Raw genomic sequence first — 25,852 nt, 5'->3', positions numbered from 1 at the left:
TTTAAAAAAAAATGTATAGCTTATATCATTTATGGAGAATTTGAAAGTATTCTCCTAGGAATAGGAATGAAACAAGATTGTCAGCTATTACCACTTATATTCAATGACATTATAGATGTCATATTTAATGCAATTAAACAAGAAAAAGAAAAAATCTTATACAAGTTGGGAAGAAAAAAATAAAGGGAATGCAGTTCAAATAAAAATATATATATATGAAACCAAAACTGTACCAGCTAATAGGAAAATACAGTTAAGAACATTGTGTAACTAGGTGTATTCCTTTCCCTCCAACCACATCTCCAAATTCAGGAGACATTACCTTTGTTTTCAATATAATGTATTCAGTGTAAGTTTAAAATCTAAACTTAGGCTATATGATGTTTCATAATGTCATGTTTAACACTGGCTCATGAAATTCCTGAAAATTTAAAACCAGCTCTCAGCATGAGCCAGTTCCAGCATACCGCTGGCAAAAGCTTTTAAAAAAAACAGTCCACTGCCTTTCCTTTCCTTTCCCTCTTCAGGTCTTAGTCTTCTCTTCCCTACAATCAATGTACAGCCTTCACATCTGCTCCTAGGAGCCCCACGGTTCCAGCTGCTGAGGGGCAGCTGGTGCCAGGAGGTGGGCAGGGAGGGGGATGGGAGGAAGCAGCTGGCTCACTGGCCCCATCTAGGAATCATCAAGAATGCCTGTGCTTGGGGTGTTTTACATACTGGGATTTCACACAAGAGCTCATTCAGAAAAGCAGTTTTTGGGGGCAGGGCGGGGAACAGTAAAGACAATGTTTTTCTTCAAGTGTGAAAAGTGCTGGTCTAGGTTATTGACACACAGTCTACACGTCCATCCATGATCGTGCAGATATGTGTTACCCACACCCTAATAAAGCTGGTGGTGCCAACGATGCCCTCCTCCAATCTAATGTAAAGCTAAAGAACATGATGGGAGGGATATTTTTCCAACACAGCACGAGCTAGTTCACTCTTACCTTGAGAGTGCACTCTATTCTTAATTCTAAATACGTTTTAAAAATACACCTCTAGGGCTTCCCTGGTGGCGCAGTGGTTGAGAGTCCGCCTGCCAATGCAGGGGACACGGGTTCGTGCCCCGGTCCAGGAAGATCACATGTGCCGCGGAGCGGCTGGGCCCATGAGCCATGGCCTCTGAGCCTGCAGGTCTGGAGCCTGTGCTCTGCAACGGGAGAGGCCACAACAGTGAGAGGCCCGCGTACCGCAAAAAAAAAAAAAAAAAAAAAAAATACACCTCTATACAGACGCTCCTTGGTAAAGAGCCATGAATCCTGCTTCTCTTACTAAATGCCAACCTATGCTTATAAATTAAGAAAAATCAAATTTTCTACCTAATGTCAAAACACATACCCAAAAAGTATGACTGTCAACAGCATACAGTCCATTCTCCCTAGTTGTAACCAGCTCTCCTGCCAGAAGTCTTCCTATTGCTTCTCATCACTGGGGTCTCATGGAATGTCATTCTCACTCAAGAATTCCTCCTGGGCAAAATTAATTTCTCCCTCGTCCACATTCCCATAGGGCCCCACCTCCATGTCTCATCCAGCAGTGATTCCAGTTTGCTTGGTATTTATGGATGTCACTGCTGCTGGATTTGGGGTGGAGCAGGGAGGGTGATGTGAAAGAGGGGAACCTAACATTTATTGTGTCATTTCTATGTTCCAGGCTCTACGCTAAATGCTTCACAGGCATCGTTTCCTGTAGTCCTCACAATAATCCTATGAGATAGGTACTATTTTTATCCCAATTCTACGGATAGGTATAGGGGATTTTTAAGTTACTTGGCTCAGGCTACATGGTGCTAGAGTCCTCAGGATCTGCATCCTAGCTCTCTGGCTCCTAGGACAAGGCCTGTGGTCATTATTCCTCCTAGTGAGGAACCTGTGGGGCTCAACTGTGTCTTACTGTTATTTACCTTACTTGTTTTACAAGACCCGCTTTGCTTTGTCACTGACTCATCACCCTGCATTTCCAGCCAAGACACTGGCAGCTTGGGGTTGGGACTGCGGTGAGGTGAGGGTTAGGGTTAAAAATCTTTGCTGTGTGTTCCTAGCTTTGAAATATTTAGCATCTACAATATCCTATCAGGTGATTTTTTTTTTTCCTTAGGATAATAGGATTCTGGAACCTGCATCTCAGTCCACTGATACCTCCCCAATATCCTTATTTCAAAGGACTCTTTCATCAGAATTTAGGTAGAAAACACTGCAGAAAAAGGACAATAAAATGAGTACAGCTGCTAATTCAAAAGGCCACAGACTGTCCACTCCACATCTATAAATTTATTTCTAAAAATAGTTAAATGGCACAGCAGAACAAATAAATAAGTAAAACATTCACTATAAAAACCTTCTTTTCGGGAAATACTTACATATTTTGAATAATGAATCACACCATCCTGCTTTATCCTTTAAATGCACCCTTTGATTCTGCTCACACTTACTGAACACTACAATGAACAGTGGCAAAAACACAGTCTGTGACCTCTCACAATGAAGATGGGTGATAAAATAATTGCAAACCCAGTGATTCTAACATCATGCTATATGTAAAATTCATTCATATAAAACTAGTGTAAACAAAAACAGACTAGGTTGGTATGAAGATCCTAAGCAGGGGCTAAAAGTTCCCTGGTATCTCCTTGTCCACATGCTTTGTTGATTAGCAATAGTTTTAAGCAACAGTAAGATCATTTTAAGATAAAGACCTCAATGTTAGACCTGAAACTGTAAAACTCCTAGAAAAAAAACATAGGCACTATGCTCTTTGACAATGGTCTTAGCAATATCTTTCGGGATATGTCTCCTCAGGCAAGGGAAACAAAAGCAAAAATAAACAAGTGGGACTACATCAAACCAAAAAGCTTCTGAACAGCAAAGTAAGCCATCAACAAAACGAAAAGACAACCTACTAAATGGGAGAAGATATTTGCAAATCATATATTCAATAAGGGGTTAATATTCAAAATACATAAAGAACACATATAATTCAACAACAAAAAAACAAATGACCCAGTTTAAAAATGAGCAGAGGAGATGAATAAACATTTTTCCAAGAAGACATACAGATGGCCAATAGGCACATGAAAAGATGTTCAACATCACTAATTATTAGGGAAATCAAATCAAAACCACAATGAGATATCACCTCATGCCTATTAGAATGGCTGTTATCAAAAAGGCAAGAAATAACAAGTGTTGGTGAAGATGTGGAGAAAAGGGAACCCTCAGTGCACTTTTGGTGGGACTGTAAATTGGTGCAGCCACTTTGGAAAACTGTGGAGGTTCCTCAAAAAATTAAGACTAGAACTAACTATCATATGATCCAGCTATCTCATTTATGGGTATTTATCCAAAGAATACAAAACACTAATTTAAAAAGGTATATGCACCCTATGTTCATTGCAGCATTATTTATAATAGCCAAGATATGAAAACAACCAAAGTGCCCATCAATGATTGAATGGATAAAAAAGATGTGGTATATACAATGGAATATAACTCAGCCATAAAAAAGATGAAATTTCGCCATTTGCACAATATAAATGAACCTTGAGGGTATTATGCTAAGTGAAATAAGTCGGAGAAAAACAAATACTATATGATTTCACTCATTTGTGGAATGTAAAAAAAAAAGAGCAAAAAAAAGAACAAACCTACCAAAGCAAACCAAACACGCAGATACAGAGAACAGAGCAGTGGTTGCCAGAGGGGAAGGGCCAGGCTTTGGTGGGGTAGAGTGAAATGGGTAAAGGGGGTCAACTCTATGGAGACAGATAGAAATGAAATTTTGGTGGCTGTAGTGTATACAGAAGTAGAAATATACTGTCGTACACATGAAACTTACATAACGTTATAAATCTATGTAACCTCAATAAAAAAATAATAAATAAATAATCACTTCAAGATAAACCAAAGGAGCTTCCCTGGTGGCGCGGTGGTTGAGGGTCCGCCTGCCGATGCAGGGGACACGGGTTCGTGCCCCGGTCCGGGAAGATCCCACATGCCGCGGAGCGGCTGGCCCCGTGAGCCATGGCCGCTGAGCCTGTGCACCCGGAGCCTGTGCTCTGCAACGGGAGAGGCCACAACAGTGAGAGGCCCGCATACCGCAAAAAAAATAAAAAATTAAAAAAATAATAAACCAAAGGAAAGATAATTCTCAACTACATTTGACATTTCAAAGGGCACTGTTAAGAGGAACCACACGGAAGCCCGGGCTTGTGTAAAGAGCTGACAAAGGTTTCAGCACCCTGTCTTCCCCTGTGCTGGCTCCTCTCTCCCTCTCCACCACCTTCCCTTTTCCATGTTTATTCCTTATTCTCCTTCATCCAAATGTACTTACTCTGTGCAAAAGACTACTTTGAAAAAAAATCACTGTTGAATATTGAACTTTGATTTTCCTGTCCTTAATATAAAGTTTGTCAGTTTATGCCCTTAGAAGTCTCTCCCTCTCTCAACAAAAGACCCAACCAAAGTTATTTTTATTTCCATGTTGCTCTTGGCTCATTTTCTTTTGTGCGTCAGAGGCTTTCAAAAGGTTCCCAACTCTAGATCCAAAAAGCTCAAAAAATGATTGAGTACAGGATAAAATATTCCTCTCATCCAGAGGGGAGCCTGAGGTCATAGGTAGGAATCACCAGCAGTTGGGGAAAGAATCCGGGGTTCTGAAGCCCCGAGCAGCAAGACTTTCCAGGACCCACAGTCGGCCACAAGATTCTGCTCCATCTGCCCGGAACATAACCCAGGACTTTATTTAGCAGATTAGCTCTGGAATGGTCATAATGATTATTAAAATGTTGAAGCGTTTCCCCCCGACCGGCAAATACTGCCTCCCACCAAAATACACACCTTGGCCTCCCCAGGCCCTCTCAGGATCCCTGTCCCAAACTCCTTACAATCAAGAGGCAAGTAGACCAGTAGAAAGTCTCCAGGACCCTCCCCCAGTGCTCACAGAGCTGGACATAACCACACTCCATTTTAATTTCTTCTACTGAAAAATAAGGGCATTGAACTGATTCTCTGAGTTGTACTTTGATTGCAATTATGTCAAATTATTATTATTATTATTTTTTTTTTTTTTTTGCGGTATGCGGGCCTCTCACTGTTGTGGCCTCTCCCGTTGCAGAGCACAGGCTCCGGACGCTCAGGCTCAGCGGCCATGGCTCACGGGCCCAGCCGCTCCACGGCATGTGGGATCCTCCCGGACCGGGGCACGAACCCGTGTCCCCTGCATCGGCAGGCGGACTCTCAACCACTGCGCCACCAGGGAAGCCCCCTATGTCAAATTATTTATCCCTGAGGACAAGGACAAGATAGGAATATAACAATATGAAAAAAGTTCATCTGTTAGGAGGGTGGAATCTCGGGTTATATTTTTCTGATGAGACTGCAGTGCCAAAACCCTGGGTTCAGGATGCCTGGGATGGAACCCCAGCTCTGCCATGGGCTAGTTGTATAATCTCACTGTGCCTCAAATTATCTCATCTATAAAATGGGGATGGTAGGACTATTACCTACTTCACAGGGTTGTTTTGAGAATAAAATGTACTCATGTTTGTAAAACTCTTAGAATAGTACCTAGTGCACAGTAAGCACCTTTAAGTATTGATTAAATAAGCAAATCATGTTATTCTGTCCCAGAATGTTTGTTCAATAAATTCAAAAATTAAGCAACTTTCACACAAAGGAAAAAAATAACTGTGACAGTATGAAACACTTACATATCCATATATTGTTGTTTAATAACCCAGCACTAAAACATCTGAGATCCAGATTTTACACTGCACTGTGAATTTAGGGAAACTAACACGTTGGAAGGCATTTCCACTGCAGCATGAGATGATGCTGTACCACTCCTTTTCTAATCAGAAATGTCACAGGCTTATGGGAAATTTAGGTTACAAGTTTCTCATTTTAACCCTGCAAAAACATTTACCCAGGGCTTCCCTGGTGGCGCAGTGGTTGAGAGTCTGCCTGCCGATGCAGGGGACACGGGTTCGTGCCCCGGTCCGGGAAGATCCCACATGCCGCAGAGCGGCTGGGCCCGTGAGCCATGGCCGCTGAGCCTGCGCGTCCAGAGCCTGTGCTCCGCAATGGAAGAGGCCACAACAGTGAGAGGCCCGTGTACCGCAAAAAAATAAAAAAATAATAATAAATAAAAAAAAAACATTTACCCACACCCTGGTGGGAGAATACATTTTATTTTGTGGTGCTAAGACTTAAAGGATTATAAACATAAAACCAGGCCTCGCACAGCTACAGCTTCTCTCGCGGACACAATGACTCAAACTAAGAGTTTAAAGGGCCATATCTTATGTGCTGGGTCCTCTGGCATTAATCTTTAAAAACATCTAGAGTGGAAAAGAAACTGCTACACCTAGCAGCTAGCTTGATCAAAACTCCTTTTAGGGGACTTCCCTGGTGGCGTAGTGGTTAAGAATCCGCCTGCCAATGCAGGGAACACAGGTTTGATCCCTGGTCTGGGAAGATCCCACATGCCGCAGAGCAACTAAGCCCATGCGCCACATCTACTGAGCCTGCGCTCTAGAGCCCACGAGTCACAACTACTGAGTCCGCGAGCCACAACTACTGAGCCTGCATGCCACAACTGCTGAAGCAAGTGCGCCTAGAGCCCGAGCTCCAAAACAAGAGAAGCCACAGCAATGAGAAGCCCGCGCACTGCAACGAAGAGTAGCCCCCGCGCGCCACAACTAGAGAAAGCCTGCGCACAGCAACAAAAACCCAACTCAGCCTAAATTAAATAAATAAATAAATTTATATTTTAAAAAGAACATTAAAAAAAAAGCAAACTCCTTTTACTTACTAAAAGGCTGCCACAACCTGAGCTCAAGCATAATTTAGAAACATGCTACTGCACTGCTAAGGAGACAAAAGTATTTCATTTTTCTGTTAGAGATTAAGGAGAGGAAACTATCAACAATAACTCCAGGGAATTCCCTGGTGGTCCAGTGGTTAAGACTCAGAGCTCTCACTGCCCAGGGTGCGGGTTCAATCCCTGGTCTGGAAACTAAGATCTCACAAGCTGCCCGGTGTGGCCAAAAAAACCCCAAAATCAAAACAAAACCAAAAAACTCCCTTACCTGTTTCTCCCACTTAATAGCTAAACCTCACAGTACCTTTACACACAAATTTAAATAGCTCACGAGTTTATCCTCATAGAGTAATGTATTAGACCTTTCCTGATGGAGGTAAGATTCACTAAACACAGTCTGGCTACAGCTTTTCAATTTTCTTCTTTAAAAGTGAATTTCTCTAAAGCTATGAGGAGGAACTCAAACTCTGCTTAGTGAGAAAACTAAAGCTTGCATTACAATCATTATCATTAAAATATTATTAAAACCCTAAAAAAATGAAAAGAGTTTTGTGGAGGGATAGTGGTGATGGTAACACAATAATATGAAAGTACTTAATGACACTGAACAGTATACCAAAAAATAGTTTAAATGAGGACTTCCCTGGTGGCGCAGTGGTTAGGAATCCACCTGCCAATGCAGTGGACATGGGTTCGAGCCCTGGTCTGGGAAGATCCCACATGTCGTGGAGCAGCTGGGGCCCTGCATCACAACTGCTGAGACTGTGCTCTGGTGCCCACGAGCCACAACTGCTGAGCCCGTGTGCCTAGAGCCCGTGCCGCCACAGTGAAGAGTTGACCCTGCTCTCCACAACTGAGAGGGCCCATGAGCAGCAATGAAGACCCAAAGCAACGAAGAATAAATAAATAAATTTATTTTTAAAAAAAGTTAAAATGACAAATTTTATGTGTATCTTAGCACAATAAAAATAAAGTGAAATAAAATAACTAAAAAACACCCTGTAAGACTTAAAGGTAAATGAAATTTATAACAAATGATTTTCAATTAAGAAACACGCATTTAATAATCAAGTAACTTCTAAGGAGCAGGGTCCCCCACGACCTAGTTGTAAGTGCATCAACAAGCCTAAGTGAGTGTTAGCACTTCTCGCCGTGGTTCACAAATATTCTGACATCAGGGACAAACATGGTAAAGATACACCTTCCTCAAAGCCTTAACTACTCACACTTCTTATATGGATTGTGAATTATACGAGATCCTGAGAAGACAGGCTGGGAGCTCAATTAGTGAAAAGATCCTCAAACAACATTTAAAGGCTGTGTACAAATTCAAGCTAAAAGCCTGTGTACAATTCACTTGTATGTATGTTATCACAAAACATTTAATACTATTAAAAATTTAATAAGAATCTAAGAAATTCTTATTCAAATAGGCAGTGTGTAATTGTGGAGCCTATTAATAGTTCAAGCTGTAGATTCTTTCCATTCTTTACACTTTCACTGCACCACCATTAACTGGCCATTTAACACAGCACAGAGGTCTCTGGATACCTGGTCTCCCCAAAGCCCTGAGAAAGCACTCAAAGGGCGATCTAAGCTGTAACAGGCAGGCCTGGCAGATAAAGTTAAGGGAACTCCTCATTCTGGGGGAAAACCTAGCGATGATAATCAAATGCAGAAACCCTTATGGTCAGTAAGAATCTACTTGCGTTTAGTATTTCACAGAGGAAGTAAAGAAGGCAATAATCGGAGACTAGGAGAGGGAGCAAATATAGGCGTGGCGGTAGCTCTGGACTGATTCTACAAGGGTAGTTCTGAAAGGCTTTACAAAATCCTATTCAAGGCTTGGAGCACCACGCTCTTGGATCTGAGACCTAAGTCCCACATACCTGGAGCTGGAGCGAGAAAAACAAGTCCCTTCACACACGCCCAGCTCCTTGCCCCCCACCTTGCCCTGCCCGACCCCAGCGTCATCATTTCGTGGGCGCCGCAGCGGGCAGCTGTGTGGCCACACGCCCGGGACCGTGCACCTGGCGGGCTGGGCTCCAAGCCTCGGAACGCAGCACTTCCTGGTTGGTCCGGGATGCTGGTCCCATCGCGCCCGCCATCCCGGTCATCCCATAGCGCACGCGAACCCTCGGGCGCGCGAGATGACCTGGGGTCACCGGACACACTGTACTGGGGGCCCCCGCGGCCAGGGAGATGGGCACATCCTGCAGAGGACGCCTCCAACTTCGGCCCGGAGCCAGCGCGGCTCTGCGCGCCAGACAGCCGCCCGCCCCGGCAAGAGTGAGCGCCGAAGTTGTCAGCGTCGACTCTGCAGGAAGCCGGGACGAAGGCGTGCACAGGAGGACCCCGGAGGCTGCCAGGGAGGCCGCTCCCGCGAGGCCGCACGAAGCTGGCGCCCGCCGCCGACGCCACTGCCAAAGTTCCGTCCAAGTTGGGCGGGGAGCGGCCAGCTGCCCGGGGCTGGCGGGAGGAGGGACGGAGCGCGAGCGCAGCGGAAACCGGCTCCCGCAGGAGCTCTGCGCGCCCCAGCCGCGGCGCGGCTCCTACCTGTGGGGCGAGGGCGGCCGGCCGCGGGAACCTGCGCGGTGGCGGCGGATTCTCGGAGCTCGGGCGCAGCTGGCACCGCTGGAGGCAGGGGAGGAGGGAAGGAAGGAGGGCCTGAGTGGGGCCGCGCCGTCGCCCGGAACTCGGCGCCTGGATTCGCGCTGGCCCGGCAGGGGTGGGGCGAGGCGGTGTCGGTCCGGGTGCGTCGCGGCGCACGCGGGCCGCCATCGCTGGGCAGGAGGTCTCTGGCCGCTGGGCCTCTCTCCTGGTCCCTATTTCTGTTTCTCTCTTCTCCCAGAGTTTCAGAACTCAACCGCATTAACCTAGGGAACGTTCACTAGCATTTTTATTATTATTTTCAGGTACTCTTGAGCCTCCAAGGGCCCAGACACTGTTGTAGGAGCTTTGCCTAGATTATCTTATCCTCGTCTATTGCAGCTGGTAGTCAGAATTGGTCTATTTTACAAGTAGGGGAGAAGAGCCAAAAAGTGTAATAACTTGCCTGAGGTGACGCAGTTAAGAAGTAGGAGGGCTTCCCTGGTGTCACAGTGGTTGAGAGTCCGCCTGCCGATGCAGGGGACGCGGGTTCGTGCCCCGGTCTGGGAAGATCCCACATGCCGCGGAGCGGCTGGGCCCGTGAGCCATGGCCACTGGGCCTGCGCGTCCGGAGCCTGTGCTCCGCAACGGGAGAGGCCCGCGTAACGCAAAAAAAAAAAAAAAAAAGAAGTAGGAGCTTCGTTGATGTCATCCATAAGGCTTCTTCCAACTCCCTGGCGGTAGGTGTTATCACTAATTTACAAGCAAAGGAAACTGAGACTCAGAAAAGTGAAGTAACCAGCCTAAGGTCACCCAGTCAAGATAGTAGGAGACTAGAATTTGTGTCTTGATGTCTGAAACTCAAGCTGGGTATAATTCAGAAATCTTAGTATAAAATAATAAACCAGGAGTAAAACATGGAAAATTTCCCATTCCACCCATGGAACTGTCCAAATACAGCTATTTTGATGTCCACTTAGAACAAAGTCTTAAGAAAAAAAAGAACCAGTTGTCATGTGGCTTGACTAGCAGCCATTTTGGAATATAGCTTTGAATATATGCCACCCTAACCTCATTAAATAGTGTTGCTTTCTGCCAAACCCAAAGGAAACTATTGCCTCCACATACCCCAAACTGTTAATAATGATGGTTTCTTTAAAGCACTTAGTGGATACTGCGCGGCTGAGACTGGCTGAGTTACATAATGTCTTACTGCACACGTGGAACTACATGAAGTGAAAAATATAATATTCCAGTCCAAAGTAGGGGAGGAGAAGTGAAATTATACTGTTCTCTGGAACTCTGTTTTCCTGTAACCTATAGTTGCTCAGCTCTCTGGACTACATTTTTCCCTCTTGAGCACATTTTTTCCTAATGATAGAAGAGTCACACTGCCTTCACTCTTTCCTTGTTGACAGAAATGATTGATGTCTTTTGAATCCTATAATACTGACAGAATTTTACAGTTAAACACATGGCCCTCTGAGCAAACAGAGTATTGCCTAAGAGGACTTTGACAAGTGTAAGACAAGCATGTTACCAAAAGGCTGAATACCCTTTCCTCCCCTTATTTCTCAAGTTTTATTAGTCACAGATAATTTGATAAGTATTATATACACAAGTATTATACACACTCTTACAAGCTTGTCTTTAGAAATTGTAACACTTTTGATTGAGAACCAGCAGGCTATAAAATTGCATCCCAAATTCGAAGTGTCATCATTAAAACATTTGGCAATAGGTTTTTCTATTAACTATAATAAGAAATAAAATTATTTAAGTGCCTTCACAGTAATTGAATTTCTGCTTCCCTGAGATAGAGGAATAAAATAGAAAAAGGCCATATGTTGTTTAGAGAAAAACTTAAGCTATGGACTGTCAAATATAAGTTTTATATATAGTATGATTCTTTATGTGATTATTTCTGTTGTCCTGAGAGATTTGCTGACGGTTGGTTGTTGTTTTTCCAAATCTTGCATATCTTCAGAGATGTCAAGAAAGAAATGACTATGGAATCCTGTTATATATCCATCTGGATACATATTTGACATTTTTATCACACAAGTGATATTCTAAATCCTCTTCAATTTTTATCTTTTCTTCTCAGTATAAAAGTAATATATGCCCATTTTATAATTTTTACATTTATATTTTACAAAAATACAAGGTTTTGGAGACTACAGAAAATAATTTTTTAAATTAAAATTACCTATATTTTCCCCCTCCACACACACCCATTAACATTTTGTTGTATTTCCTTTTTGTTTTCTATACATAAAGATTTGTTACAAAATTAAATTAGCACCACCTGTACAAACAATGTTGAATCCTGTTTATCTCACTGAATATTTATAAATTGAGTATTTTTTTACCATCACTAAATTTAAAAAAAATTTAGTGGTTGAAGAATATTCTAATTATTTACTTATCTGCTCATCTATTGGTGGCTTTTAGAATGTTTCCAGACTTTTTGGAAGTTTTAAGTCATTCAGGAATGAACACTGTGAATACAGTGTTTTTGTTGAGAATAGGGACCTAAGAATGGAACTACTGGATCAATATTTATAAGCATTTTTGAAACTCTGTGAGATGCTGCAAAAATACCTTCCAATATTAAGTATAATCTTGCTTATAATTTGGAACTGTGATGGACCAAAATCATATCTTGTTTTTCTTGTTTTTGTTTTTTTTTTTTGCCGTACGCGGGCCTCTCACTGTTGTGGCCTCTCCCATTGCGGAGCACAGGCTCCAGACGCGCAGGCTCAGCGGCCATGGCTCACGGGTCCAGCTGCTCCGCAGCACGTGAGATCCTTCCGGACCAGGGCACGAACCGTGTCCCCTGCATTAGCAGGCGGACTCTCAACCACTGCGCCACCAGGGAAGCCCTGTCTTTAATTTTGAAATGGGAATATGTATGGTGTAGGAGCTGGTCTAAAGGTTGGTAGAACTGAGTTCTACAGGGCAAAACTGCAATAAATCAAACTTACATTTCATAAACAAATAGGGCATTTGCCCAAGTGAAGATAAAAAATGCAACAGTAGAGAGAACTCTACTCAATATTCTGTAATAACCTGTATGGGTAAAGAATATGAAAAAGAATGAATATATTAATAACTGAATAACTTTTCTGTACACCTGACACTAACACAACATTGGAAATCAACTATAGTCTAATAAAATTTCATAAAAAATAAAATAAACTGAAAAAATGCAGCAATAATGCTACTAATTGGACGCCACTGATGCCTTCACTAATTCATCTCCCCAGAAATTTTGTATGGTCAGGGAATAACTAATGCCCTTGTCGAGTAAGGCTCCTCCTTAATATTTGGTTTTCCTTCCTTGGTTTTCCTGAATATTGGTTTCTTTCCTATCTACACCAAGATGCAGAATCTGATCCCTTCCAACACCTCCATGACTCTCACTCCAGTCCATCCTTCCTTGGACTGTTCCTTGGTCTTCATGCTTCTATCCTCACCCCCATGCAGTCTAGTCTCCAGATGGCAGTAGGTGTGCTCCTTCTAAAACAAAAGTCGCATTGTGTCCCTCTTCCGCCTCAAGATTTTCATATCAATCAACATTAAATTCCACATATACACACTACTATATATAAAATAGATAACCAACAAGGACCTACTGTATAGCACAGGGAACTCTACTTAGTACTCTGTAATGGCCTATATGAGAAAAGAATCTGAAAAAGAATATATATATATATCTGAATATACGTAGACTATATATATATATCTGAATATACGTAGAATATATATATATCTGAATATACGTAGAATATATATATATATGAATCACTATGCTGTACACCTGAAACTAACACGACATTGTAAATCAACTATACTTCAATAAAATAAAACACAAAACATTCAATTCAAACCCCTGCCTCTTAGGAACTTGCACCCTGCCACCCCTCTGACTCCATTTTCTATCATTTTTCTCCCTGCTCACGCCACTCAATTCACCTTTGCCTCCTTACTCTTCACTGGAAAATACCAAATATATTTCTACTTCATGGCCTTTGTACAGCCATGAGGTTGATGCTCTTCCTCCAGACATCTGCAAGACTTGCTTCTTGTCTTCTGCCCCGTGTCACCTTATCAGAGAAGCCTGATAAGGCTTTTCTCTGTCAGCTTCCCTCAACCTCATTCTGGAAGCCCTTATCTTTTCCTTTATCCTGGTTTATATTTCTTCATAGTACCTTTCATCTCCTACATATTTCAGTCTGTCCTCCTACAGAAAAGCAGAGGCTTCATTTGTCTTATTCACGTAGTACCTTCTTTTAAACTTAACATTATAAAAACCCACTATGTTGCAGCTACTAAAACAGTACCTGCAACATAGTGGGTTTTTATAATGTATGAATGAATGAAAATTTATACTTGATGTTAAGTTTAAAAGTTAAAAATACATAGATTTGTTTGTATAAAACATGTTAGCTTTGAAAAAAATGTTTTTCTTTATTATGGAGTCACAGAGCAATACTTCCTTGATATCATTGTTTTACTGTGCAAGTTATGGATTTGGGGAGAACTGATTACAGTTGCTTTTATAGTTACTTGAATACAATTGTAGCAACCAACTGACATACAATTGTATCATGCTAAACAAATATTCACTCTTTTAAATGATTTTGCATGTTTTCTCATTTAATAATCATGCTACTTTGTATAAATGTACAAATCCACGAAAATGAATACAATTTTAAAAGATACATAAACATTGAAGATATAAAGATATTTTAAACAAGGTTTTAGACTTACCTACTGACGGTTAGGGCAGTTGGATCCTTTTGGGTCTTTGGATATGAAAATACTTCAAAGGGACTGGCTAAGGGTAACTGAGAAGATTACCTCTGATGTTTCAGCTCGGGTTGTAGGCATCAGTGCGGCCCCTTTTTAAAGAGTCACATGGTAGACAGCCCACAAACTGAGTGTTGTTGGGAGAAACCATGAAATGAATGAATGGTCCGCAGGAAGCTAAAATGAAGATCGAGAGTTACAATGCTTCTGTATACCTTAGCGATATCCACTCTGTTCCTCGTCCTCTCTTGAGAGTTCTGGTCCTAACCACTGTCATTTTTTTTTTTTAAGCCTTGATAATCACATTATTCTCATTTTTCATTCCATCACTGTTATGATGGCTAAAATGATTTATGTCAGCAGGTGACCGAGGATAAAATATCCTGCTTCATACTCTGAGTTTCCAGAGTAGCATGTGTACTGTGATTAGTTAATTAGGATTCATAACGAATAAATGAAGTGCAAAACAGGGGACTGTTAGGTGGATGGAATGATACAGAAGTCACACAAATTATGTTAGTGAGGGTTATCGAGAGACAAGCAATGGATGCAGACTCTTGCTATCTGAAGGAAAAGGGCCCCAGGGGCTCAAAGACTCAAGGCAAGGCTGGGAGACAAGACTGGAACCAACAGTTACAAAGGAAGTGCCAGAAGGTTAAAAACAAACAAATCAGGAAGTGGGGAATTGTCTCTGCCTGGGCCACCCTGGTCAGGGCAAAGCTGCTGCTGAAGCTGCTACTGCCTTTGTTCAGTGAGCCCAACACCAGACACTACCCACTCTCTCATTCTTTGGGAATCAGTCTACCTGACCTACAGGATAAATGAAGTGGTGGTGGGAATAGAGAGGAAGGATCTGCCTTTTGTCTTGGAGATTGCTGCCTCAAATTATCCTTTTGCTGAGACTATACACATTTGGGTAGAGATAATTCTCTATAAGAAAATGGAATTATTAGAAAAGATGATGGATGCTGGGTATCCAAAAATGACCTACATGATCTGGACAGCAGCATACATATAAAATATACCACAAGATAAAATCTGAGGGAGCACACTGGTATGTAAATTTTATTTATTCTATAGATAATACATATATAAATAATGTTTCTATTAAAAGCATTAATGCAAATTAACAAGAGCAGCAATAATATCACATAGGAAAAAACAGGCAATAGACATGAATAGATCATCCTCAGTAAATTGTACAAATAATAAACATTAAAAAAGTTTTCATCATTATTGATTATTGAAGAAATGCTGATTAAAACAAGATATGGGGCTTCCCTGGTGGCGCAGTGGTTGGGAGTCCGCCTGCCAGTGCAGGGGACGCAGGTTCGTGCCCCGGTCCGGGAGGCACCGGGGCCTGCGCGTCCGGAGCCTGTGCTCCGCAACGGGAGAGGCCACAGCGGTGAGAGGCCCGCGTACCACAAAAAAAAAAAAATTAAAAGACAAATTTCTTTCCCATCAAGTTTTGACTCAGCCTTTGCCCAAATAAACATGCAACAAATTCAGCTTTTCACATCATAAGTGCAGTGCTGGTTGAAATCAGATATTATACCTATAGTCTCAAAAGCATCTAGCTTCAGACTCTATTACACATTAGCATTCTTTGCATTTTCCAAGTAAAATGTTTCGACAAACATTTGTTTGGTTTTACACTTTCTTTGTTCAGTTTAAATTTAGAAATTTATGTTTGTTATACCAGCAAATGTTTTTACTTAGAATAAAAGAATAGAAATAGAAGGACATATTATAAAAGGTTTCTTTAATGATAATAGAGTGGCAAAACTTCCCAGGATGAGAGCCACTTGGGTCCCTGCCTGTGTGCCTTCTAATCTTTTAGAACTTCCAGAGAATTATGGAAGTGTTTTCTTGGCAAACATTTGCTAACAGCTAAGGGGTTTGGAAAACATTATCACTTGCCTGCATCACTTTTTATTTTCCAGTAGAAATGTAATCATATGGACACTCACACTAAATTGTTGCTGATGTAGGTTTTCACACTTGTATAATCTGTCGCACTAAAGGTGCACTTTCAAATTCATGCTTTAGTCTAGTTTGTAAGCTTGTAGAGACTGCCTTACCCTCACACCCAGATACAGCAAAAGCATCTCTCAGAAACCTCTCAGCTTCAGTTGAGCTCTGAGTGTTTCCAGGATGCAGAACCCTCTGCAAGAACAAAGTGGAAAAAAAAGAACAAATATATATTTTACACACACACACACACACACACACACACACATATATACATACATATATTATTTCTTTAGTGGGACAATCTATTTGACTTACATGCTCACTTTGAATTATAGACCCTCTGCCCAAAGATGTGACTTCATTATCCTCTTAACAACAAAAATTCAGGGAACAAATTTCAGAATTATCAATCCTTAACCTTACAATGAAAAAGACCCTGATATATCATCAAAAATACTTTTCAATTCTTTACTCATCTTATATTCACCACCACACATGCACATGTCCACAAGCTCCAAAACCCTTAGGACCAGATGAATTTAGGATATTCAGAATTTTATGAATTTTGGAAAATTATATATTATATGTTATATTATAATCATATATAATACCCCCAGTGAGGCTTGGGGCAGCACCCCATAATTAAATACCCTTATATTTCTTCAGCAAAAGACATGAGTAGACACACTGTATGGAAAAATAAAAACTGTAAATAGCCTTGAATCAATTCAGGTCAGATTTTCCTGTGCAGTGAGTTAGGAAGAAAACTTGGTTTTCAGAACTTTTTGGATTTTAGAATTTTGGATAGGGCATCACAGACCTGAATTAAAACAGAATGGAGTAGACCCTGGAGACAAGGAAGAACACTTTAAAACCCTTTTCCCTACCCCCTCCCAATTCATTCAATATCTTCGAGCACAATATTTTTTTTTGCCAACTAATCAGATTCATTGTGTTTTTATGTTTTTAACGACTGTATTTAGCAAATAGATTCAAAACCCATTTGAAAGTTATTTTGGGGAAGATTTTTTAATTGAATAAAAAATCTCTATCTCCAAGCTTTTTAAGGTGGACAGATATGAGAATTTTTATAGATGGCACATATTTTCCAAAGTCAATCAGTTACGAAGGAAGCACTTCCAAAGGTCTGCTGTCATTATGCCCTTCGCCATGGCCCGAGTTTCCTTCAAAAGCAGAAACTCTCCCACTTGTTATTAAAGTGACATTTCTATTATGAAGACAGTATTAATTTTAAATTCTGTTTTACTGTCACAGAATTGATAGACACTTGTTATCATAGAAAAGACAGAGTGTGGAGCACTAATGTTTTTGGAAAATAAAGTGTGTCATTCCTTTAACGTACTCAGCCATGATAAAACCAGTAACCTTGTCTGTGATATAAAATGTTTACGTCATTACTCATCATCTCTACCAAGAACAGTGAATAGTTTGCTATAGTCTAAAGGTCTTATTTTTATACCATTATCTATGTCAGTAGATATAGTATCTATATCTATAGCAATTTGTACACTTTTAGCTTCACCTTATTTGCTGCAAGAACTTCTTGCCTCTGAATGTTGCAATGAATAAATTTATTTTAAAGCTGTCTGCATTTTTATTTATCCCAGAATCCAAATTTTATTCCAGCCAAAGCAACTCTTCCATCAGTGGTGACATTGTCACAATTTTCCCATAGAACATTGTTTTTGTTATGGAATTCATATATGCTGGTAATGTATTTTGCCCTTCAGTACATCTTTCCTTTATTCAGTAGCTTTCAGCCCTATAAGAGCAACACATCCTTTTTATTGTTGTAACATCCTCTTTATTATCTTAAAGTGGAATTAATTCATAATTTCACAAAATACAAATATGTATTGAAAATAAAGGAGAAATAAGAGAAAGTAAATGACAAAAGAGTAGAATATCTCTCAACATGTAAAATTCTCAAACAAACCACACTGGAAGACATAATAAGAGGGATAGGTGTGTTTTATTCCCTATAATGAATATAGGTCTTTTAAAAGACAAATTTCCACATAATTATTTTCTACCTCATTGTTCCTCAAATTTCAATGTGCATACAAGTCACCTGTGGCTTGTGTTAAAGTGTGGATTCTGATTTCACACGTCTGGAGTGGGCATTTCTAGCAAGCTTGTGATTCTGAAGCTGCTGGTCTACCTAAAGCTGGACACTTTGAGTAGAGAGGGTCAACACATTTCTTTATATTGATATTTGAATGTGACAGTTAAATTGTCAGCTGATAAAGGTGTTGCCACGAGTGACTTAATTTTCCAAATACCTTCAAATCAATTCAGGTCAGGTGTTGCTGCCAAGTGAGTTATGAACAATCTGTTCGTGATTGTTGAATGAACAAGAATTGTTTGTGAACAACTCTTAGCAAAGTTCCAAAGAACAATTTTCCCTCAATGTACACTAGTTACATTCTCCAAAAATGCAGTCTATATGAAAAGTATACAAACGATATTATGAACTTATCCGTAAAACAGAGTTGGTTCTAGGCTCAGATACTCAGCAGAGTTTTTTACTTACATGAGTGTCCAATAAGACCTTTGGAGGTTGTGTGGGATCAGGGACAATTGTTCAGTGTACAAGACCATTCCATGAATAACAGATCTCTAGCATCGCTGGCCTCCACTCACTAAATTCCCATAAGTGCCCCCCAGTCACTGTGTTGGTCAAAAATACACCCCATTTCCAAAATGTTCCAGTGGGACAGTATAAACTCTGCTGATTGCCACTGCTTAAGTGAAACAGGAAAATTACTTCTAGTATTTAATTAAAGCAGAATCCAACATAAGCCCAGACACTGTAGAAATATTCATTCTTTCCTCCAACTGTATAGAAAGGCTCCCATGCTGAAAAACTTGTTCTAACACTTGTTTCTTAAATTCTTCCACAATATGATTTATGCACCTTCTACAATTATTGGCTGATGTTTGGTTGCCATATTTTTTTCCTCACATTATTTTAATTATTTTTACTTGAAGAAAAACTTGAGGAAGGATGCCTGTGTCTACCAAAATATTTTATTGAGACTTAATTCCACCCAATGCAGCCAAATAAATATTTGAACATACATATATATATGACATACACAAACGAAGGAATCTTTTCTCATAACTTTATTTACAAATCCAGAACTTAACAAATCTGTTAGGCTAGCACTTATGAAAGATTGACTTTTTTTTGTTTTTTTAATACTTATTTATTTATTTATTTTGGCTGCTTCGGGTCTTAGTTGTGGCATGAGGGATCTTCATTGCAGCATGTGGGATTTTATTTTTGCAGACTTCTTAGTTGCACCATGCGGGCTTCTTAGTTGCAGCATGCAGACTCTTAGTTGCGGCATGCATGGGGGATCTAGTTCTCTGACCATGGATCAAACCCAGGCCACCTGCGTTGGGAGTGCAGAGTCTCACCCACTGGACCACCAGGGAAGTCCCAAGAAAGACTGACTTTTGTAATGAATATTGAAACGCAGTTGAGGTTCAATAGCTGTAAATGAGGAATATGTTACTTTCTTTTTTATCCCTTTTGGGTTTTGTTTTCATGCAATTTAGCTAACTGTGGACCAATTACCGCGTATGAATAGTAAGCAATGTAATTTTATAGTTTTACACAAATTACATGTATATCACCAAATTTTGTATATACACAATGAAGACAAAATGAACGAGTTAAAATCTGTTCAAAGAAATAGAGGAATAGAAAGGCTAAATCTTGAGTCTTCTAAATTGAGAAATCATACACTTGTAGGAAGTAGATGAGCCAAAAGGAGGGGATGAGGAAAAAAGAAGACAAAGATTTAAAAAGTGACAATTGTTTTAGGAATAAAGCATATAGCTGGCATAGGGTTTTCCTGTCACAGATGACGGAACTGTGGCCCACAGGCAAGACAGAATGGCGACATCTCTGCAGTTCTCGTTCTGGTAAGAGGATGTCACCATTCTGCCTTGCTTGTGGGCCACAGTTCCGTCAGCTGTGACAGGAAAACAAACTTTCACAATTTCTTTTCAATAAAAGAAATCTGCTATTCAGGATTTAATTTTGACCCACAGGAACTGGTTGGTAACATAGGAATGAGGAAAATCTTGACAGAAAATGTCTAGTGTCTATTTTTTTCAATTTCTAAAATTATGAAATACATGTAACATCAAATTTACCATCTTAACTATTTTTAAGTGTACAGTTCAGTGGCATTAAATGCATTCATGTGGTTGTGCAACCACCACCCCCATCCAGACAAATAACTCTTTTCATCTTGCAAACCTGAAAATCTACACCTATTAAACAATAACTCTCCTTTCTTTCCTCCTCCCAGCCTCTGGCAACCACCATTTCATTTTCTGACTTTATGATTTTTGACTGCTCTACGTACTTTATATAAGTGGAATCACACAGCATTTTGTCTTTTTGTGTTTGACTTATTTCACTTAGCATAATGTTCTTTAGCTTCATCCATATTGTAGCATATTGCAGAATTTCCTTCCTATTTAAGACGGAATAATATTCTACTATATGTATATACCACATTTTGCTTATCCATTCATCAGTCAATGGACCCTTGGATTGCTCCACGTTTTAGCTATTGTGAATAATGCTGCTATGAACATGGCTGTACAAATACCTCTTTGAGACCCTTTTTCCACTTCTCTTGGGTATATACCCAGAAGTGGAATTTCTAGATATGATAATTCTGTTTTTAATTTTTTGAGGAAATCATAATGTTTTCCACAGTGGCTATACTATTTTACATTCCCACCAACAGTGCACAGGGTTTCAGTCTCTCCACTTCCTCACCAACACTTGTTATTTTCTGTTTTTTCGAAAGTAGCCATCCTAATGGTTGTGGGTTGCTATCTGGTTGTAGTTTTGTTTTGCATTTCCCTAACGATGAGCGATGTTGAGCATCTTTCCGTGTACTTATTGGCCATTTGCATATCTTCTTTGGAGAAATGTTTGTTGAAGTTGTTTATGTTTGAATTGGGTTTGTTGTTTGTTGTTGTTGTTGTTGTGGAGTTGTGGAGGCCTCTCTATAGTCTGGATAGTATTCCCTGATCAAATATATAAGTTGCAAATAATTTCTCCCATTCTGTGGGTTGCCTTTTTACTCTGTGGATAGTGTCTTTCAATGCATAATTTTTTTTTAATTTTCAGGAAGCCCAATTTGTCTACTTTTTCATTTGTTACCTGTGCCTTTAGTGTTATATCTAAGAAATCATCGCCAAATCCTATATTATGAAGATTTTGTCCTATTTATTCTCCCAAGAGTTTCTTTTTTTTTTTTAAGATTCTATACTTTAATTTATTTTTTATTTATTTACTTAGTTTTGGCTGCATTGGGTCTTTGTTGCTACACGTGAGCTTTCTCTAGTTGCGGTGAGCAGGGGCTACTCTTCATTGCGGTGCACAGGCCTCTCACTGCGGTGGCCTCTCTTGTTGCGGAGCATGGGCCCTAAGCACACAGGCTTCAGTAGTTGTGGCACGTGGGCTCAGTAGTTGTGGCTTGCAGGCTCTAGAGTGCAGGCTCAGTAGTTGTGGCCCACGGGCTTACTTGCTCCGCGGCATGTGGGACCTTCCCAAACCGGGGCTCGAACCCGTGTCCCCTGCATTGGCAGGCGGATTCTTAACCACGGCACCACCAGGGGAGCCCTCCCAAGAGTTTCATTGTTTTAGGTCTTAAATTAGGTCCTTGATCCACTTTGAATTCAGTTTTGTATATGGTGTTACACAAGGGTCCAACTTCATTCTTTAGCATGTGGATATCCAGTTGTCCCAGCACCATTTTTTGAAGAGATTGTCCTTTCCCCATTAAATGGTCTTGGCATCCTTTTCAAAAATCATTTGACCATATACGTAAGGGTTTATTTCTGGACTCTCCATTCTATTCCATTGGTGCATATGTCTATCTGTGTGCCAATACCATGCTTGATTTTGGTTATTGTAGCTCTTAATAGTAAGCTTTGAAATCAGGAAGCGTGAGTCCTCCAGTTTTGTTCTTCTCTTTCAGTATTGTTTTGGCTATTTAGGGTCCCTTGAGATTCCATATGAATTTTAGGATTGGTTCTTCTATTTCTGGAAAAAAATCATTATTGGGATTTTGATAGAGATTGCATTGAATCACATTGGGTAGTATTGACATTTTAATAATGTTAAGTCTTGTATTCCATGAACATGGGATGTCTTTCCATTTATTTATGTCTTCTTTAATTTTTTTCAGCAACTTTTTTTTTTTGGCTATGCCTTGTAGCTCGCAGGATCTTTAGTTCCCCGAACAGGGATTGAACCTGGGCCACAGCAGTGAGAGTGCCAAGTCTTAACCACTGGACTACCAGGGAATTCCCATCAGCAACGTTTAATAGTTTTCACTGTACATATCTTTCACCTCCTTGGTTAAGCTAATTACTAAGTATTTTATTATTTTTGATGTTATTATATGTGGAATTGTTTTCTTAATTTTCTTTTGACATTGTTCATGTATAGAAATGCAGCTTTTTTATGCTAAAAAGGTACACTTTATTTTTTTTAATTTTTATTTTATATTGGGCTATAGTTGATTTAAAATGTTGTGTTAGTTTCAGGTGTACAGCAAAGTGATTCAATTATACATACACATATGTCTATTCTTTTTCAAACTCTTTTCCCATTGTTATTACAGAATGTCGAGCAAAAGGACCTATACAGCAGGTTAGTTATCTATTTTTGGTTGGTTATCTATTGTAAATATAGTAGTATGTATATGTCAATCCCAAATTCCCAATTTATCACTCCTCCCGCCCCACCTTTCCCCTTTGGGAACCATAAGTTTGTTTTCTGTGTCTGTGAGTCTGTTTCTGTTTTGTAAATAAGTTCATTTGTATCATTTTTTTAGATTCATCATATAAGTGATACCATATGATGTTTGTCTTTCTCTCTCTGACTTCTTAGTATGATAATCTCCAGGTCAATCCATGTTGCTGCAGATGGGAAATGCAATTCATTTTTGTGTGTTGACTTTGTACCCTATAACTTTGGTAAATACACTTATTAGTTCTAACAACTATTTTGTAGAGTCTTTAGGGTTTTCTACACGTAAGAGTATATCATCTGCAAGCAGAGATAATTTTACTTCTTCCTTTCCAACTTGTATGCCTTTTATTTTTTTTTCTTACCCAATTGCTCTGGCTAAAATTTCCCATACTATGTTAAATAGAAGTGGTGAAAGTGGGCATCCTTGCCTTGTTCCTAATCTTAGAGGAAAAGCTTTCAGTCTTTCACCATTGTGTATGATGTTTGCTGTTTCATATATGAAACATAGCTTTTCATATACAGCTGACATTTGAACAACATGGGTTTGAACTGTGTGGATCCACTTATACACACATTTTTTTTCCAATAAATACATACAATGATACTACACGATTCACAGTTGGTTGAATCCATGTGTGCAGAACTGCAGATGCCGAGGGTCGACTGTAAAGTTACGCACAGATTTTTAACTGTGCAGGGGCTTGGTGCCCCTAACCCCCTTGCTGTCCAAGAGTCAAGTGTATAGTTTTTCTTTTGTTGAGGTAGTTTCCTTCTATTCCTATGTTGTTGTGTTTTTATGATGAAAGTGTGTCGAATTATGTCAAATGTTTTTCTACATCAGTTGAGATGATTAAGTTGGACTTTTTCCCTTATTTTATTGATGTAGTGTATTACATTGATCGATTTGCATATGTTGAACAATCCTTGCATTCCAGGAATATATCCCACTTGGTCATGGTATATAATCCTTTTAATATGCTGTTGAATTCTGTTTGCTAGTATTTTGTTAAAGATTTTTGCATAAATGTTCAAATGGGATATTGGTCTGTAGTTTCCTTTTCTTGTAATGCCTTCGTCTGGCTTTGGTATCAGATTTATGCTGGCCTCATAGAATGAGTTAGGAAGTGTTTCTTCTTCTTCAGTTTTTTTGGAAAAGTTTGGGAAGGATTGGTATTAGCTCTTCTTTAAATGTTTGGTAGAATTCACCAGTAAAGCCATCAGGTCCAGGACTTTTCTTTCTGGGGAGATTTTTGATTACTGATTCAATCACCTTATTAGTCTTGGGTCTATTCAGATTTTCTATTTTTTCGTGATTTAGTCTTTGTAGGTTTTGTGTTTCTAGGAATTTGTCCACTTCATGTAGGTTATCCAATTTTTTGACATGCAATTGTTCTTAGTGCTCTCTTATCTCTGTAGAATCAATAGTAATGTCCCCACTTTCATCTCTAATTAGGTAATTTGAGTCTTCCTCTTTTTTTCTTAAGCCAGCTAAAGTTTTGTCAATTTTGTTGATCTTTTCAAAGAAGCAACAATTAGTTTCATTGATTTTATCTATTGTTCTTTTATTCTCTATTTCACTTATCTCTGCTCTAATCTTCATTTCTCTCCTTCTGCTGGCTTTGGGTTAATTTTGTTATTTACTATTTCCTTAGATTTTAAAGTTATATTGTTGACTTGAGATCAGAAATTGTCTATTTTTTTCTTATCATTTACAGTAGCCAAAAATGAGAACCCTGAGCCTACTCACACACAAACTCTAAACATTAGAAAAGCAGATTTCAAAAAATATTTAGAGAAATTTTGACATGATTGCATAGCAAGAGACTCTTCAAGGAATGTTCCTGGAGTTTCCTAGCTCTCTAAAGCACAGATAGAAAAGATAGAAAGAGGGAACCAAAATCAAAAGAGTAAGAATTTTGTTAAAAGGGCTCAAGCTCTAATTAAGTGGAGACTCATGACAAATACTAAGTTCAACTTTAAAAGACTATTTTATAGGGACTTCCCTGGTGATGCAGTGGTTAAGAATCCTCCTGCCAATGCAGGGGACACAGGTTCGATCCCTGGTCTGGGAAGATCCCACACGCCACAGAGCAACTAAGCCCGTGTGCCACAACAACTGAGCCTGCACTCTAGAGCCTGCAAGCCACAACCACTGAGCCCACGCACTGCAACTGCTGAGCCTTCATGCTGCAACTACTGAAGCCCGCGTGCCTAGAGCTTATGATCCACAACAAGAGAAGCCACCACAATGAGAAGCCCACGCACACTGCAACGAAGGGTAGCCCCCGCTCGCCACAACTAGAGAAAGCCTGTGCACAGCAACAAAGACCCAACACAGCCAAAAAAAAAAAAAAAAGACTATTTTATAAGGCAATGGTTGGAACAAGGAATAGGAGGAAGAAGAGATGAAGCCATTAGAGATTCAAAAAGAAAGCAGAAGTATTTAATTTCCATTTTAGCCTGTCTTTATCAAAGTGAGTAACTTTTAAGCTAAAAAATTGAGAACAACCATAAGGGTTAAGGCTAAGATAAGTGAAGAATCAGATAGGAAGAGAACTCTTAGCTCCTCTTAAGTTTTGGATTCTAAACACAGATGCTTGACATTCCAGTTCACTAAAAACATTGTAGATGCAATTGCAGAATCTGTGCTTGGTAACATTTGCAGACTCATGGAGAAGATGAAAATCACCAGAACACCGGAAAACAAAAACTGATATCCAAGTGTTCAGCAAGAAAGAAAATGTAGCTGAACAAAGAAAGTGTGCCTTGGCATACTGATTGTACTCGATATTATAGATT

General features: G+C 39.9%; 1 protein-coding gene across 3 annotated transcripts in view; it reads right to left on the bottom strand.

Moving 5' to 3' along the window:
- The window catches only part of PLD1 (phospholipase D1), a 206,546-nt gene extending 195,519 nt beyond the window's left edge, over positions 1 to 11,027 (bottom strand). For 2 of the 3 annotated variants that reach the window (XM_082624745.1, XM_082624746.1), the window contains exon 1: positions 9,418 to 11,027. In XM_082624745.1, the coding sequence (XP_082480871.1) occupies positions 9,418 to 9,733 (316 nt within the window). In that variant the 5' untranslated portion in view covers positions 9,734 to 11,027. The remainder of the gene's footprint in view (positions 1 to 9,417) is intronic. The other variant, XM_082624748.1, reaches the window with a different exon arrangement.
- Between the last annotated feature and the right edge of the window lie 14,825 nt (positions 11,028 to 25,852).

The sequence above is a fragment of the Mesoplodon mirus genome, assembly GCF_964341445.2.
Source record: "Mesoplodon mirus genome assembly, chromosome: 6".
Lineage (NCBI taxonomy): Eukaryota > Metazoa > Chordata > Mammalia > Artiodactyla > Ziphiidae > Mesoplodon > Mesoplodon mirus.
The sequence above is the reverse complement of the archived record's forward strand: the minus strand, read 5'-3'. Positions and strand labels throughout refer to the sequence as shown.